We start from the raw sequence: 16615 nt of genomic DNA on the forward strand, positions 1-16615 counted from the left end.
AATAACCTGATGTTTCCTGTGAGAGGTTATCAGAACATTTGTTTTCAATGCTAGTATTATGATGCTGTATGGTCTGTCTATGTATTATCTTCCTTCAGCTGAATGAACGCTTACTGGCACACACCAGAGTCACCATACACATCATTAGTATTTTGCAGGATTTATGATTCTCCCTGTTTTCCAAGGGGCTGAATGCAAAGCCTTCCAAACAAAGCACAGCAACTCCACTTCACAGTTTGGGAAGAATTCAAAGCCATCTTAGCCAGGGCATTTTTAGTGCAAAGCACTGTAAGTTTAGCAAGAGTACTGAGGCTGCACACCTGACACAGGATCTTGCACAACACAACCACAAATGTCATGTTTTGTCTTCAAGAGAGCCCCTGCAGAAGCAGGCTGAGCCCTGGGAACACATCGAGGTAGCCACAGAGAAGGACCCACCCATTGACAAGCCTGCTTGCATTCAAACAGGTCACGAAGGATTATCACATGGAATTTCCAATTTTACCTAATCCAGATCTGCAGGGATCTTTAAGAGGTTTATCGTAGTTTTGCAGCTCCTAGTTTGTGGTTGAATTCTAGCTGGAGGTGAGCCAGGGAACAGAGGAGCACTGCGCAAAGGCAAACAGTGCAGTGTGGACGGAGAGGAAGGGCGGACGGTGCTATGGGTGCTGGGGAATCAGCTGATGATTTTGCTGCAATAGAAAACAGTCAGTGGTACAAGAAATTTATGAAGCAATGCCCCTCCGGGCAACTTACTCTCCATGAGTTTAAGAAAATACTGGGTTTACAGGATATGAACCCTCAGGCAAACATGTATGTTGAGCAGGTGTTTCACATCTTTGACATGAATCAGGTAAGAAATTTTCTTGGACTATTTTCATCACGAAATGTATGTGTTAGCATGAACAGTAGAGGACTTTGGCCTAGTGATATCAAATAAGAAACAGTAGGTAAGTGGGAGTTGTTTTTTTCTTCTCATTAATTTTCAGCAGCTGTGCAGCATTACTTAAAGTGAGAAAACTGGATTTGTTGGACTCTTTTCAATGTCATCTAGGTTGTTTAAAAGAAGAGCTCTTCAAAAATCTACTAAAGTTTAATTCCTTGTAAGTGGGGCAGGACGAGAGTCTTAAAACCCTCATGTTCCTCCCCGTTCACTACTGGAAGGTTGTGTGAATATTTTTGTCTTCACTCTCCTTTTTTAAACATTATTTTCCCCATCATTTCCAAAGCAAAGTCTGTTCAGATCTGTTGAGCTGCATTTTTGGACAGTTACAATTAATCTATCCTTTTTTTTCTTTATTTTATTATCACCATTTTTATTCTTATTTGGAAAGTTTGTAAAAGAGTAATATAGATGTTTTATTTCCTTACCCACCCCTTAAAAAAAGCAACTTTTAAAGCTGAGCAGTGGAAGGAAGGTAGACTTGAGTTATTGCATAGATCAGAAATCAGAAGACCATGCTACTACTTCTAAAAGATAAATGGAAAGAATGAAGAAATGCAGTGGAAAAAGTACAGTCAAAAAACAGGAATAGGCAGCAATAAGGTAAGTAGATACCAGCTCTCCAGGAAAGGACAGAAATAAGTGAAATGTAAAACAAACAAATAAAAAATAAAATTCACAAAATTAAGGCACAAGTATAAAGAGATGGAAATAAATGTTCAAAGAGTAGAAGGAGGAAATAGTGTCTCATTCCTTCTTCACATGTTAATTGAAACCCTTGTGGAACTGCAATGCAAGCTGTGGGGAAAAAGTGTTGAAAAGGTAGCTAAAATCTTAGCGAGAGATTCATTCTCCATCAGAAACAGAGCTGATACTTGGACAAAAACAACGTACGGGAATAAATGTGGTTGGTTGCTCAGCTGCAGTAAGAGGTAGAAGAGGCTGGCAATGGCAGCCACAAGATCCAGCCCCTCAGGGTGCCTTTCCACAGGGCCTGTCTTTCCACTGGCCCAGAAAAGCAGAAAAAGGGATTACTAGACAGAAATACTGCCGTGCTCTTTAGCAACTGCAACAAACCCTTGCCTTGCTAACTGGAGCCGCAAGGAGATGCAAGTTGCTCAGTGTCTGCTCGGTTTGGGAAAGACTTCAGACACCAAGAAGGAGAACATCTCCAATCAAAACAACGGTACCTAATTAGGGAAGACAGCCTCTCTTCCTAATTAAATGTTTACTGATGTCTCTTTCTATTGGCTTGGTTCTCCCTTCTCCAAAATGCTTAACTCGGTGGATTTTATTGCTGGTGCAGGGGGAAAAAAAAAAAAAAAGAAAAAAAAAAAAAAAAAAAGAAAAATAGTGCTTTAATATCCAAAGTTCTTCCAAATAGCTGTGCTGCGTAGGCAGATAAAAACAGGAAGCTGGGATTTAGAGTTGTTTAAGGATCTATATGTAACGTTATTAACTGGAAAAAATCCAATTTGTCTAAGACGAAATCCTTCAAGAAAACAGCCTGTGGCATCAAAATGTCATTGGGGTGGGGGTTAATTCAGAGATATTACCCTTAACACAAAGATTTGAGGGACTTGAAACAAGAAGTTATTAACTTAAATTACTTTTTATAAATTTAAACTAATGGGGGTTTTTTGCCCCCCCCCCCCTTCCTCCCCAGATTATCAGCATGCAAAAATTCATGGATTTCTTTTCTTTCTATTTCTCCCAGTTGGAGCCAGGACATTTCATTGGCCTCTCAGATTTCCCCTGGATGAGAGGACTCTTTCCCTTCATTTCTAATAAGACCACTTAAAAGTAACAGCTTAACAGTCATTAACTGCCTCTCTGTCCTTAATCAGAGGTTGTTAGTCCCACTTGCAGTTCCCTGATGCCCACAAGGCAAGGCACAGCCCAAGCTCTTGCCAACCCTAATTTCAGGAAAATCAGTGAATTTGTAATAGCTACAAAAAGAAAGTATTCCTGACTTATCTTCCTGACAAAGGAGGATGCATCTCTTTGGCAACTAGAAAGCTTGATGAAAATAACAGCTTCAGGAGTGGGCCTCCATTGTGTTAAGTCTTTAACTCCAAATGGAAAATGTAAAGTCGGTATCTCAGAGCACTTCCCATAATCATTAAACTGAAAACAACTGCACTACAAATGGTTCTGTGGGAAGTATAAGACTTGTTATTTCATTATGCACGGTCTGCTGGTTATTTATAGATACTGGAGCACCGTAGTACGTGTGGCTAACAACACCCACGAAATCATGTCCGTAAATGGTTAGTTTAATGACCAAAAAAAAAAGCCTAAGCTAGACTGTGTGCAACTAAGATAAGCACAATTGCTTATCTCATCACCAGGACGTGTATCATTGTGCTACACTCATAATCTCCATGAAAGAAATAATGAAGCAGTAGTACAAAAAGGAATCGGACATAATAGGCTTCTATAGATGTATTTTCAAATGGTCACTGCCTTCTGTTTCAGTTTTAAATCCATACACAAACCCAAGGATTTCATTGTTTGTAGAAATATAGTAGCAGGCACACAAGGAATGTGACTGTGAGCTAAGAAAGTTGTGCCTGTGCTTGATCAGTGTTTTCAATGACAGAATAATTAAGCAATTGTGTGTATATTCCCACACACTTTGCTAATAATTAAGCAAATGTGTGCATATACCCACATGCTATGACTAAAATACCATAGAAAGTAGTGATGACCTCTCTTTTCCTCATCCCCATGCTTGAGTTAGCAAGAATTTGGTGAGTACTCTCCTCTCAGGCAGAGAGATTAGAGGTTGTGTCCCACTAGAAACTTGCCTCATCAGGGCAAAAGCTTTCTGGTTTTGAGGAAGAGGAAAACAATCCTTGAAAGTAAGCTACCATTCTGATGAAGATACAGGAGAAGGAAAGGTTAGCTTGGTCCTCCTCCTTGTAACATGCACAGGAGGAGGAAGGCAGAATTTAGAAGCTAAACACTTATTCAAAGAGTCAAAAAAGTGTAGGGTGGGCCATAGGGAGAAGATGGTGATGCTTGGGACCTTACAGTTTGGGACTTCAAAAAAAAAAAAAAAAAAAAAAAAGTTAAAGCCTTCATGGGGTAAATTTTCCGACCAGGATACCAGCCCTTCCTGGAGAGATAACTTTCTCTTTCAACAGTTTTGTATCTTTGTCCTGATGACTCTCATTTGGGCAGCCTAGGTTGTCCCTCTGAAAACACGTCACCCAGCTCTGCTTGAGCTGGGAGGTAGCTTGCATCTACCTTCAGAAATGGGAATGGACTCTGAAGCTGGCTGGAGATGAGGAGTAGCTCTGTGCCTGTGGGGAGCTGGCAATGAAGTTAATAGAGGGAGATGGCAGGGTAGGAGGAAGGAAACGACGCTTTTAAGTCAGCTGGTTAGGCAGGGACGTGGGAATCCCCACAGTAGTGCTTTCTCTGGTCCTGCCCACGCAGCTCCCCCCTGCAACTGAACTGAGCGGTGGCAGATCTCTGTACGCACTCAGCACCGGTAGGATCCAGCATCTGATAGCAGTGGAGTGCAGGGAGGAAAGGGGACGGAAGAAGGGAGAGGTGGGGCAAAATCCCGAAGCACAAGCTGATTCACGCAGGAGAGAGAAATGGCATTTTTTCAGAGAAAATTACTGAGGAAGGAATAAAAGGAGTGGGGCTGGAGTGAGCCAGAGTGGATTCAAAAATCGAGAGGAAAAGACAGAAAGTTAATTGGCAAAGATAACACAAATTTAGATAAAAATCTGTAGATAAGCATTTTATTCAAATGCATTTAAAACTTGGCATTTGCCACTTCAAGCACTAGCAGCTGGGTTTTTTGTCTTACACTTAAAACAGGTACCATTCAGCTGAATCTATCAGAGTTGAAAGATATGTGACCTCCTTGTTTCACAACACAGGGGTTTAGTATCTGCTGCCTACAGCTGAGTTACCGCTGCTTTCACAACACCCAAGAGAAAGAGAATGTCATCTTTATTATTTTACTTTTCTGCCATTTTTTATATCAAGGTAGCTCCTGATCACCCTGCTGTGAAGTTTGGGGTTTTTTTACCAAAAAAAAAAAAAAAAAAAGGCATCAACCTCTATGTTCAAACTCTGGCAAAAGACTACCTCCACTTCACTTGTAAAGAAATCTAAATTACATCATCTTTTCCAAAACTGATGAGGTTTTATATCATTTTCAGAGCAGGACTAATGAACCTGGGTTTTTTTTCTCCTGTTTCCCTGCAGAGACAGTTTGGCTTTACCTGCAGTATGCATTTTCTGTGTGCCCCATGTTCTTGCAGTTTAGCAACAGTCTGTCCTTGAACCAGCAATCTTCTTTATTACAGGACTGTCGTTTTCAGTGCAAGTACATAGTCCCACTGTTGCCTGTTTGTATCTTTTTCTTAATTCCCAGAATATTGTACAGACTCCAGAAAACTTCTTGACATCTCTAATGCAGCTCTCAATAGATACTGTAATTTTATCTTCATCTTTTAGCATCAGTTCAGTTTGCTGCAGATAGCTCATTTGGAATTGCTTCACTGGGCTTCCTATATGCAAACTAGTCTCTATACTTGTTGTTTCAGTGTTCTTTGAAATGGCTTTGCTATATTAATTTCTTCAGTTCAGCTCCATATTGTTATGAATTTTTCTATTTTTATTTATTGAAGTAGAAATGCTGCATTGTCATTGGCTTCTGGAACAGGTGATTTGTGTAGAATTTCTACTATCTCAGCACATGCTTTGTCTGTGAGTTTATTAAGTGTTGTCAAACTATGCAGCGCCTTATAAATTTTAGCCTTTGTGCCCCATAAAACTCGCCTTCCTTTTTTTGTCAGGTGTAATATCAGCTATTATATGCTTTTCCAGTCCCCTACTAGGGGTGAGGGATGCTGTGAGACTGAGCTATAAATCAGATCACTTTTTTCCCAAGCATGTTTGCTGTCTTTTACAGGTATTTTAGTTATTGTTGTTAAACTAAAGGGATCCTGAAAACAGGTTTTACTTTTAAATCATTCCAACTTTAATTTAACATTCTCTTGTAAGTTTTTTACCAGAATGTACAAAATCTGACCAAAATCTGACTTGTAAGGCCCCATCTTTAAGTCAGTGCAGTGTTCTCTCTCAAGCGGCTCAGTCACCATGGGTACACTTCCCCAGGACTTGCTATTTGGAAGCAAGCAGCAGAGGGTGCGGGTTTTGCAGAGGGAGGAATAGGAGGGAGGGGAGAGGGATCGGTAGATGTGAGCAGCTCCCAAGTTCCTGTGCCAAAATGGGATCCTGTGAACAGCGTTTGCACAAGGCCGTGTGAAGAGATGCGAGAGAGCTGTCATTGTCCAAGTGGAAGAGATAAAAAGGGGAAGGATGACTAGCACTGGGTGCGTTACTGATGCTCAGTTCTTAAGCTAATCATATCACGTAAAGTTTGTAACCTCCTTAAGTCGTGTTCCTGGTGCCCTGGCTTTCTCTGGTGTTTGCCACAATGACTGGTCATTGCTTTGAGAGAAGGGCACAACGGCTGAAGAAGAAAATTCAGGATTTTTGTCAGACTCTGCATACCCAAGGGGTTTGTCTGCTTATTTCCTATCACCTCCCTTGCCCTCACCTCCTTTTCACTCACACTCCCCACTGCAGCGGCACTCGCCTGCAGACGCGATGCCCCCACGAGCGGCGTACCTGCTCTCCCTCAGTCACTGGGATCACACAGCAGCTCTAGGGCTCAGAGATGGTCCCCTGGGGAAAGGCAACACACCAACTACCCAGTTTGCTGTATGTTCTTTGCCTACTGAACCAGTTTTGGCTAAACTGATAGCACCGTCTGTATCTTCCTGTTTAATCTTCAAAAGTTCATGGGCACTTGAGGAGTGTTCAAGCTTTCATACTCATATGCTGCATTTTGAAGTGCGTGATATTAAACTTAATGATGTCCTTGTGGAGAGACCTGTAGCATAGTCTGTTAAGAGTATAGGAGTCCTTCTCAAAAATTGACCTGATCCAATAAGATATTGATTGCTTTCTGGCTTAAGTTGGGCTGGAGGGAGGTTGCCATTTTTCATGAGGCACTCGGCACCTCACAGGACTGTGCTCTTCAACTCCACCGTGTGATTATAAATGAAAAGGATGAGTAGGAATGTCTTGTTCCTTCATTTCTAACATCCTATAGTTTTACACCGGTATTTATAGCTCCAAATTTGTCTGTGCTATAGTAATGCTCCTGAGCCACTCAGGTCCTTGTATAGAAGCTAATCAGTACAGAAATATTATTGATACCTAACCCCTTCCCTGATCTTACAGAGGAAGAAGGAATTCATCTCCTGAAAGCTGTAAAATAAAAAAAAAATAAAAGGACTACAGCACTGACCAACAGCAAGGAAACTTGTATTTAATTCACTTATCAGACCAAGTTGATTCTTGTTAAAAAAGTTACTGTAAAAGATTCCTCTTTCACTCAGATTCTGTCACAAGGCTGGTGACCAAAATTGTGTGTTTTATCTGGGTATCCGTGTTGAGAGGGGAGAAATACAGTGTAATTGCACACAAATACAAGATACCACACAGCATATTCATCATACGAAGTGCCTCAAGGAGGAGTCCAAAGGGGTGTGTTCTTTGAAAGGCTTAATCCACCTACAACCGATAGAATGTAATAACGGGCCTGTCTGCACTCTCAACTTTTTCCATCCTTATTTATGGCAAAAATTGTAACTATGCCTTACAGCAAATCCAGGATAAGACTTTTGTGTGTTGCTAATAGTTTGCACATAATTCCAAGTCAACCACTTTGAGGATGTCCTCATTTTTATCTTTCTTATATGCATGTTTGTAGTCAGTGGGAGAGTCTGGATTTTCATGAACTATAATTTGAGCGTGGCTCTCTTTGCTTCTACTTTAGCCACATTCTGCAATCCCATCTGGTTTAGAACTGAGCATTAAAGGTAATGTCACATGAGTACAGACAGTCACTAAATAAAAATAGAAACTTACGTTGTAAGACGTTTACCGTGGCCATTTAAATGCAGTATTTGTCCGAGTTCTGGTCATGAGCAAGACACTGAACCGGAGAGATATAAATGTGAACAGAAAAAAAAGAGACACTTTCTGTGTAATAACATGGAGGGGCCAAAGAATCATTACCAGGTGCTGGCCCTGCCCCAGAGATGCACCGTTATTACAGCAAATTTATGACAGAAAGCCCACCTGGGCAGCTTAGTCTGCACAAATTCAAGAAACTCCTGGGTCTCCAAGGCCTGGATCCACAGGGAGATAATATATGTTAAACGAGTGTTTGATATTTTTGATCTGAACAGGTAAACCTTCTTTTCTGTGTTTCTTTAATCTCATACTATTGCTGTGTTTGAGTTGTAGCCTGCAGGCTCTTTGTGCTCTGCTCACAAAACCGCTGCTGTGGACAAGGTTGCCATCATGGCACACTAGAGGTGAAGAAGTGGGACTATGCTTTGAGTAGGACTCTTGTTAGTACTTTCCAGGGGCACTTAAAAAATGTCAAGAAACAATTCTAAAAATGTGATGTAATTTGCAGTTCCCTGGTTACTCTTCTATCCTTTGCTTATCCTGTGGTTGTATATAAGCATATGAAAATATTGGCATGCTCAAATACAAAGTTAGTAAGTTTTTGCAACAATGTTAGGCAGAGGGGAAAATATGGTCTGCACTTAACTGATGATGAAGTTATGATGATGAAGAACTGATGAACAGATTTGCCCAAAGTACTGTATTGAACCTGTGGCAGAGAGGAAAAAGTAACAACTCAGATGAGGAGATCACACACAGTGCCCAAGTTACAGACTACCGAATGAAAAGGTCAAGCAGCTTCTCTAGGCGATATTTCTAATTTACCCTCCCTGTTACGGCAATAACTGCTTGCGATTGCAATCAGCTCTCCCTAATGTAGCTGGCTCCCAGACAGACAATGTATATTTTCCTTAGGTGTACAGACAAGGCCAAAGCCATGGTCATCTGGTACTTATGTGTAGCACTTTTCACTAGGTGTAGAAGACCTTAGACCATGTGGTTGTGGAGGGAGAGGGCAAAAGACATCAGAGGATCTAATCACTGGCAGACAAGTATGGGCTGTTTTCTAGGTCTCTCTTGAGAAACCTTCAGATTTGTGAGACCTTCAGATTCTGGATTAATATAAAAGTGAGGTGAGTGGAATAAAAGCAGGTTTCAGAAAGAGCATTTGCTCACACTTAACTGCTGTGGCAGTGGCCAAACACACTTAAAACAAAATGGGAACCCTCTGCTAATTTTTACTTCTCTATCTGGTGTTTCAGAGTTGTGTCACCCTGCTCTGCAGGCTGTCATCACTCTCATATATGAAGCGGTCAAGTTGCCAGATAGCAAAGCAACTCTTCCCGTAAGAACTAGAGGGCAGATGTTTGGGGCGGACTTAATACATGTGTTTTAAACATAGAGGGACAGTACGTATAGTGTGGAGGGCAGAGAGGGTGGACGAGCTGCACCAGGATTGTCAGCTGGAGAACACTCTGTCTTTTCAGCGTGGCTTGGAAGATCTCAGCTGCTTCATCTGTGTGACTGAACTCCCTCTTTTACCAGGAACTTTCTTGCTGCATCTTTCTGAACTTTATCATTGTCTTCATTCTCATCTTCCTTAGATGAACCAAGATCAGCCAAGGCTAAAGGATGGAAAAACAGGCTAATGATCAGGAATTCAGTCTCACAGAAAAACTTGTGTCATCACCCATCACACTGCTAACCATCACACATTTCCACAACACATCCTTGGGGGACAGCAGGGTATGGCTGTATAGTCAATATAAGAGAAAGCATTTCCAGTCCCTAGAGACAGCTTTCTTTTTTCAGGTGTTTCATGCCTAGGTTTGCTGAAAATTTTAGCTCTCTGTGTAATGTGGAGTTGGGCTGTGGTTATAGCAAGGAGGTCCCAAACTGTAGATTAGCTTCAAGCTAAAAGAAAAATGGGGGGGGGACGGACCCCAAAACCCACAAAAACCAGAAAAAACAAAGTAGAGGAATAGGTGTTAAACAATACAGAAGCTGGGAATCAAGCTAGAGTGCAGCAAAGCTCAGAAATCTATGCTGATCACTAGCCTGTGAGCGTTTGTAAAGTTATGTCAGGTATTGAGAGGATCAACCTTGCTAGGTAAGGATGCCAGGCAGACAAAGATAAATCTGGCATATTTGAGACCAGCAGAGATTTTTGTTCAGAAAAAAAATGGCAAGAACCCATTTAAGATGTAAGATTTATATCCTGAGCCCACAACAACTTTTTGCAGAGCTTTACAGATTTGTTGTATTTTAATCTCTATTCAGTATAATGATTGCATTTCTGCTGCCATACAGCCGTAGTTTCTTTACCTAGTACCATTACAGCATTCTGTTTTCATAACTTTAATTATAGTTTTTCCTTTATTACCAAGATTAATGTCCACTATTTTTAAGGTATACTTTTAGAAATAACAAGAACCAATCAAACACTTTTCAAGCACATGGCTATGATGCTTTTTAGGTGGTTAAACTGGGAATAGAGTGGCAACAGACCAGCCTCTTGGGGCAGGATAAAGTAATATTGTATGTTATTGATGAGGCAAAATAAGAGGATTTCCTTATTCCATACACTCACTTTTTGTCCTACACCCTTTCTACGGCTTTTTCCCTTCCCCAGGGTCTTTGGCAGAAACGTAGGTTTTGATCTTGAAAAGTGCTTTTAATTAAGTACAGATGTGTGAAGAGTGGTCAATGGATGGCTGACCAGGAGTATCACACTGTGGGCTCTGAAATGGCAGCTATGATTATACAAATAAGGGGTCATTATCCTTCCATGACACTATGAAGAACACTTAGGCACTGTGCAATATTAAACAGCTGATAATCTTCCATCTCCAAGCCACAGAAGTTAATGGACACAAGTAGTTGCGTAACACACAAATTCAGAAATAATTTGGTCATTTGAGGTTTTGCTTACAGTTTCTTTCAGTACTAAAGCAACTTCTCACGTTTGTAGATCAAAATCTTATTTCCTTTGCTGTTATATTCTTGTCTGGTTGTTGCTTTCTAACAGAATTATCCCAGTGAGTGGTGAAGTATACAAAACTTCTTGATAGAAATGATTTTCTTTCTCTTAATAGTACCCTTTATATACAAGTGCTCTTTAGCTAGACAGTTAGCAAAGTTGAACCTTCTCCCATGTTTCCCCCAGCTGACTTTTGTAGATATATGACCTGATTTTTTCTTTACCTAACCTTCTGTGGCCAGAAAATACCATGGTTTAATAGTGGAGCTTTTACAGTTTAAAATTGTTATGACTTCTGTTGCTGAAGCTTATATATAAAAGCACATAGTTTGGGGACTAGTTTGCAGTTGATCTAAATCTAAAGAAACTCATTCTGGAAAACCTGAGTCATTTAATAAGGCCTTCTACTCTCAGCATAAAATATATTTTTCTCATTTAGGCTTCTGGTTTTTTACAAATAGGAATCTGCTCAGAAAGCTGTGGTAAAGTGTTAGGCCTGAGATTAATCTACAATTCCAATTATAGCAGCCTAATGCTCCTTGAGTTAAGTTAGGGTTGTCCATGCTGGGAGGTATTTTATCATAGAATAAGATGATAAAACACTCTTAAAAGTTGCACAGACTTTCTCTTCTGTGTTTCATGTATGCCCAGTTTAAAACCTCTAGCAGATAAGGTGTGGAATATTAACCTCATAGGATGCCAGTGGGACTTGTGGGGAGGCAGGTAATCAAGTTGTGAATTACTTTTCACCTCCTTGTTAGCCTTGCTGCTTCCAGCTGAAGACATCCTTCTCCTACTTAAGATTTCCATTTAAAAAAACCAACTTGCTAGTAAACTGGAAAGAATTAAAAAGGAATTATGGCAGCCTGGTAGGTTTTTTTGACAATCGTGATAGATTGAAAGCCTAGTCAAAGCTTGTTTCACTCAAGTCATCCACACAAATACCAACAGGAATTCAGTTGCAAGCCAAACCCTATTATTCCCTGGATTTCTTTAGGCTGGAGATAATAGAGTAGTTCAGCTCCTCACTCATGGAAATTACTAAGGTCAGTGGATGTATGACAAGGAGGGGTACACCTTCACAGCACAATTCAACGTCATGTAGAGATTGAGGTTACCTCTGGTCTTGGCAGGAGGCAGACCGTGTAAGCTCAGAGCATCGCACTAACTTAACCGTGCCAAAGAGGCAATGCTACTGTGGCTGTATGGCTTCCTGGACTCGGTTATCTTGCGTACTTGTATGTGGTAGAGCATAGTACTGTACAGGTATTGATGTCTCTGGCTTCAATGTATAAAAGCTGTTTCCAGTCAGTGCCTGTTTCTACTGGAGATTAGTGACATAGGCTATGTCCTAAAACTTTTCTTCTCAGGAGCATACTAAATAAATGCTAACCATTTCTGGTGTGTCTCTTGTGCAGACCACCAGCTGTTTCATAATTACATGACCTTATACACCAAGTATGCAGATGTCTTTAATTTTTCCGTGTTTCTTAAAAACAAGGGTTCTATGTCAAGACTTTTCATTCCTTCCTTGACCTCTGTGGGATGCTTTGCTAATAATTAAATAAACAAACAAACAAATAAATAACTATGCTAGTGAAGTTTTGAAAGTTGTTCATCATTCTTAGCTCCAGTGAAAAACAAAGATGCTGAATGTTCAGAACTGTAATTGCAAAGTTAACTTTCCTTGAGATTACCACGAGGAGTGCAGGAGGTAGAATTTAAGCAAACATTTTATTCATGACTCACACATTAATACTTGTAAGCATTATTTATACAATGGCATTGGGAGTATAACAAATGGTGGGTTTATCTTTTGTCACAGCTTTCCAATGAAAACCTTCAAAAATAATGTTTTCATTAAAATACAAGTGCAACAGAGTTCATTTTTTAAAAGATTCCCTTTATGGTCATTTTAGGGAAAAATTACCTCAGTCCTCTTCACCATTAAGCTATTTGTAATACAAAAACGAAAAAGCTGCAATCATATACAAGTAAGCTGAATTCCTCCTGGTTTTTTCCCTCTGCATCTCAGTCCAGACATAGCTGTCATGCAGTCCTAGTTCATGGAGCCTACTGATGAATTTTAGAGAGGAAACAATTATGTTGATCTAAAATACTTCAGCAGTTGCCAAGTATACTGATGTATATATGGTTTTCTGTGAGAATATGTATCATGTTCCAGAGAAATTATATCCTTCAAAATGAGGTTACACCAAAGGAGAGAGCATATCTAGAAAAACAGTGTATGGAGTATTCATAATATATTGGAAGTGTCAGTTTCTCTGAAACAGAACTAAGGAAACATTCTATAGTCATCACTGCTACTATTTAACACTTATTCTAAAAAATCTTATTTCTTTAAATCAGAAACCCAGATCACTGTCATCCACTTCCACTGGCTTGCAGATAGGTTTTGCCACCACTAAAAATAAAAACTGAACACTGTAAGAATTGATTGATTGATTGGTTTCTTATGACCTGTGAAGGACAAAATTTGCATAGCCATTTAACATGTGAAGCAATGTACTGAAAATGGGATGCTGCTATTGTAGTTTTCTTATTGCTTATTTTGGCATTAATCGAAACTAGCTATAGGAATAAGCGTCTGTTGCTTTGTAAGAAAATGGGATTTTAAAAGGTAGGATATACTGTGAAGAGTAAAGAAGATTAATAGGTATGTAGCACCAAAGGAAAACTAAGCAAGTTCAAGGATTTTCTGTTAACATTTTATAAAGCATTGAATAGTCCTCAACAGAGAACAGTATTTTCTGCTACATTTCTTATGCAGAGATAAAGTTGGTAGATGCAGAAAAATGGACACTCCACAGCAAAGGGTTTAAGAAATCGTTAGATAAGGAGCCACCAACTGATGTCAATCTTTAATCATCTTTCTAGTTTGTGCTTTTTCATCTAAAATTTAAAGTAGTTCCGTGATAAACAAGAGTTTATCTGACATCATTATGCAGATTGGAACTATAAAAAAGGATTTTAAAAGGAATCCATTTTAAAATCTAAAGAAGAAAGTTAAACAGGCTGTTTGATGTACAACAGATAATGAGAAATGCAAAAATGTGTTACTTCAATATAACTTTGTTGTGCGTCGAAACGACTACATAGCAACATAAACTAAATCTCAAGCTACAACTTTTTTTTCTTTTTTTCCTGAAGAGTAAGAGTTTCCCTTCACTCCTCATACTTTGCACAATGCTGACAAGTGTTGGGAGGCAGACCACCATTCCTTTTTTCCTCATCCTAGCTTCTTCTGCACTGTCCTGCTGTGTCTTTACAGTTCCAATTTTCAGGTAGTTTTTTCATCATTTGATTCTGTGTTCTGGCTATAAATAGATGTTATCTTCTCTGGTTATAGGGACATGAATGAGATTAGCCAAGTGTATGTTCTCAGGTATTGTAGTAGAAGGAAATGCAAATCATTTGGCCATTAAATTCTCTATGACAGCAGTGGTTGCACCTCATAGTTGCACACCTCACATGAAGTGTGCAAATGTTCACAGAAAGATGTAATACTTTTCAAAGATGTTTTGATGATCAATGTAACTCATTCTTCATTTGACTTTCAGTTGTTTTCTGCCTCCACTTTCCTCCCCTTCTTAAGAATTGTTAGAGACAGAGGAATATTATTTTCATCAATATGAGGCAATTAGTTGCTAGAGATTCTACTGAAGACATTACTTTGTTAAAGATTGACATGGCCCAACTATGCAACGGTTACCTAGCACCATGTGATAGCTGCCTTCTACATTCTTATTGAAGGCATGAGGAGCTCTTAAGAGATGAAATAAAATGGCTGCTAGTAAGCAATACTTTAAACAGTACTTGGAACCTAAATATTAAGTGTTTCCACCTCTTGTGGGATTACTTATAATGGCTCAGGGCATCTTTGCTAACTCTCATTTGCTGGAAAATTTGATCTTCAGTTGGGCGTCCTTTCTCAGATTGTCTTGCTCTGATGTGTCCTCAGGACCAGGAATAGCTGCTGTGATATGAATCATTAGGCTGCCTAAGGAACTGCCTAGACTATTTGCTGCATCCTTACATGTTTGCAGGCATTACCAAAGTTGACACAATAGAATTGGGTGTGATAGTTAATAGTTATCCAAAGCAGGGTGAGAGAGGATGATAATTACAGAAATATTTTCCCAAACTTTCCTGAACAACTGTCCTCTTTTGTATCCTAAGTCTTCAAATAGTTGCGCAAATGTTAAGTTCAGCTGTACACATAATTTTAGGGATGTCTTCAGGCTAAAATGACTCTTTGGACAAGTACACTTTTCTTAGCTGACTCTAACAAGCCAGCTTAACCCAGGCAGTAAGGCTGCAGCAGCAACATCTGCATTACACATACACTATGGGGCCAAGAGCCATATAAGCTGGTATTGTGGTTGGCAAGACATGCTACGTTTTATGCTATTCCTTTTCCATGGTTGTTGTGTTGACTCAGCACACTGGGATGGCACTATCACGTTGCCCAGAGAAGTCTACCTCTTGCTTTTTCTGGTTTTGAACCCTTTTTCACTCTCACAATCGCCTTCAATTAGTCTCCCCAACAACAATACTTAGAAAACTTTTCTTTTCATGACAGTCATAGCGATCACATTATAGAATCAGCAATAAAAGCCTGTGTGTCAAAAAATTAATCAGCTTCTAAACCAAGGGCTAGAAAAAAATAAGAATCAAGATATCTCTTAAGCAGAAAGAATTCTTCTGTTTGAAGTAACAAAAATCTACAGATCTTACTTCCTGAAATATTTGGGCTTTTCAGAGTTGACATGTACATGTACAAATCCATTTCCCATTAGTTTCGGACATAATCCAACAAAAGCAACAAAAACAACAAAGCCAAACCATTTGCTTCTCCTTAATCTGGAGTAATGTAGCATAAAATTATCTCAAATGTAATGTAACTAGCTTGATTACTGTAAATAAAGAGGAGGTTAAATTATGCTTTGCTGTTTTCAAGGCACTGTAGTTATATTGTTTTTGTGAGCATGCTTCAGTGCTTTTGAAAGGTACTGCACCCTTATAAAAAACTCCATGGAACAGAAACTATGTTCTACAGATATTTCACCTGGTTCCATGAAACGCTACTCTCTCTATTTATAGACTGTCTTAAAGAATGTCTTTATTCTACTTCTTAACTACCTCCACAATTTTTTTTAGATACAATTTTATATATTGATTCCAAAAAAGAATCTATTACTTTGTAAGGACTTTCCACAATTATTGGTGCAATTTCACAATCTTAATTTTGTTTTCTAGTGGTTTGGCACAGGACTTACTGATGTGATAGTACTAACTTATGTTACAACAATGTGTCATTACAAGCTAAAAGCCTACGTTAACATTGCCATTAAACTCATAACTTGCTTAATGTCAGTACAGTTGAATTCTTGACTATAGCATTTGATGGTATGAGTTATGATCTCAAGGTTTTAGACCAGAGGTAATTCCCCAGTAGTGGCAGAGCAGCATCAAGCATGGAATGCTGATTCTTTACATGGGATATTGAAGTGAGGTCTGTCTCAGATTTCTGTTACAGCATTGCAGAATTCAGTGGCTTTTTTTTTTTCTTGCATTTCAAGAAAGGTAATCTGAATGTCCAAGAAATTTTCTCTTTAAAAACAAAATTTCAAAATAATCATGAAGGCAAGGGC

The 16615-nt window shown here is 39.3% G+C and overlaps 1 protein-coding gene across 1 annotated transcript in view; it reads left to right on the plus strand.

The window, feature by feature from the left end:
* Positions 1 to 661: 661 nt before the first annotated feature.
* Positions 662 to 16615, plus strand: part of GUCA1C (guanylate cyclase activator 1C) — a 29258-nt gene continuing 13304 nt past the window's right edge. Inside the window, exon 1 of the mRNA XM_010567304.1 lies at positions 662 to 853. Within this exon, the coding sequence (XP_010565606.1) occupies positions 662 to 853 (192 nt within the window). The remainder of the gene's footprint in view (positions 854 to 16615) is intronic.

Source organism: Haliaeetus leucocephalus, unplaced genomic scaffold, assembly GCF_000737465.1.
Source record: "Haliaeetus leucocephalus isolate CR32 unplaced genomic scaffold, Haliaeetus_leucocephalus-4.0 Scaffold228, whole genome shotgun sequence".
NCBI lineage: Eukaryota > Metazoa > Chordata > Aves > Accipitriformes > Accipitridae > Haliaeetus > Haliaeetus leucocephalus.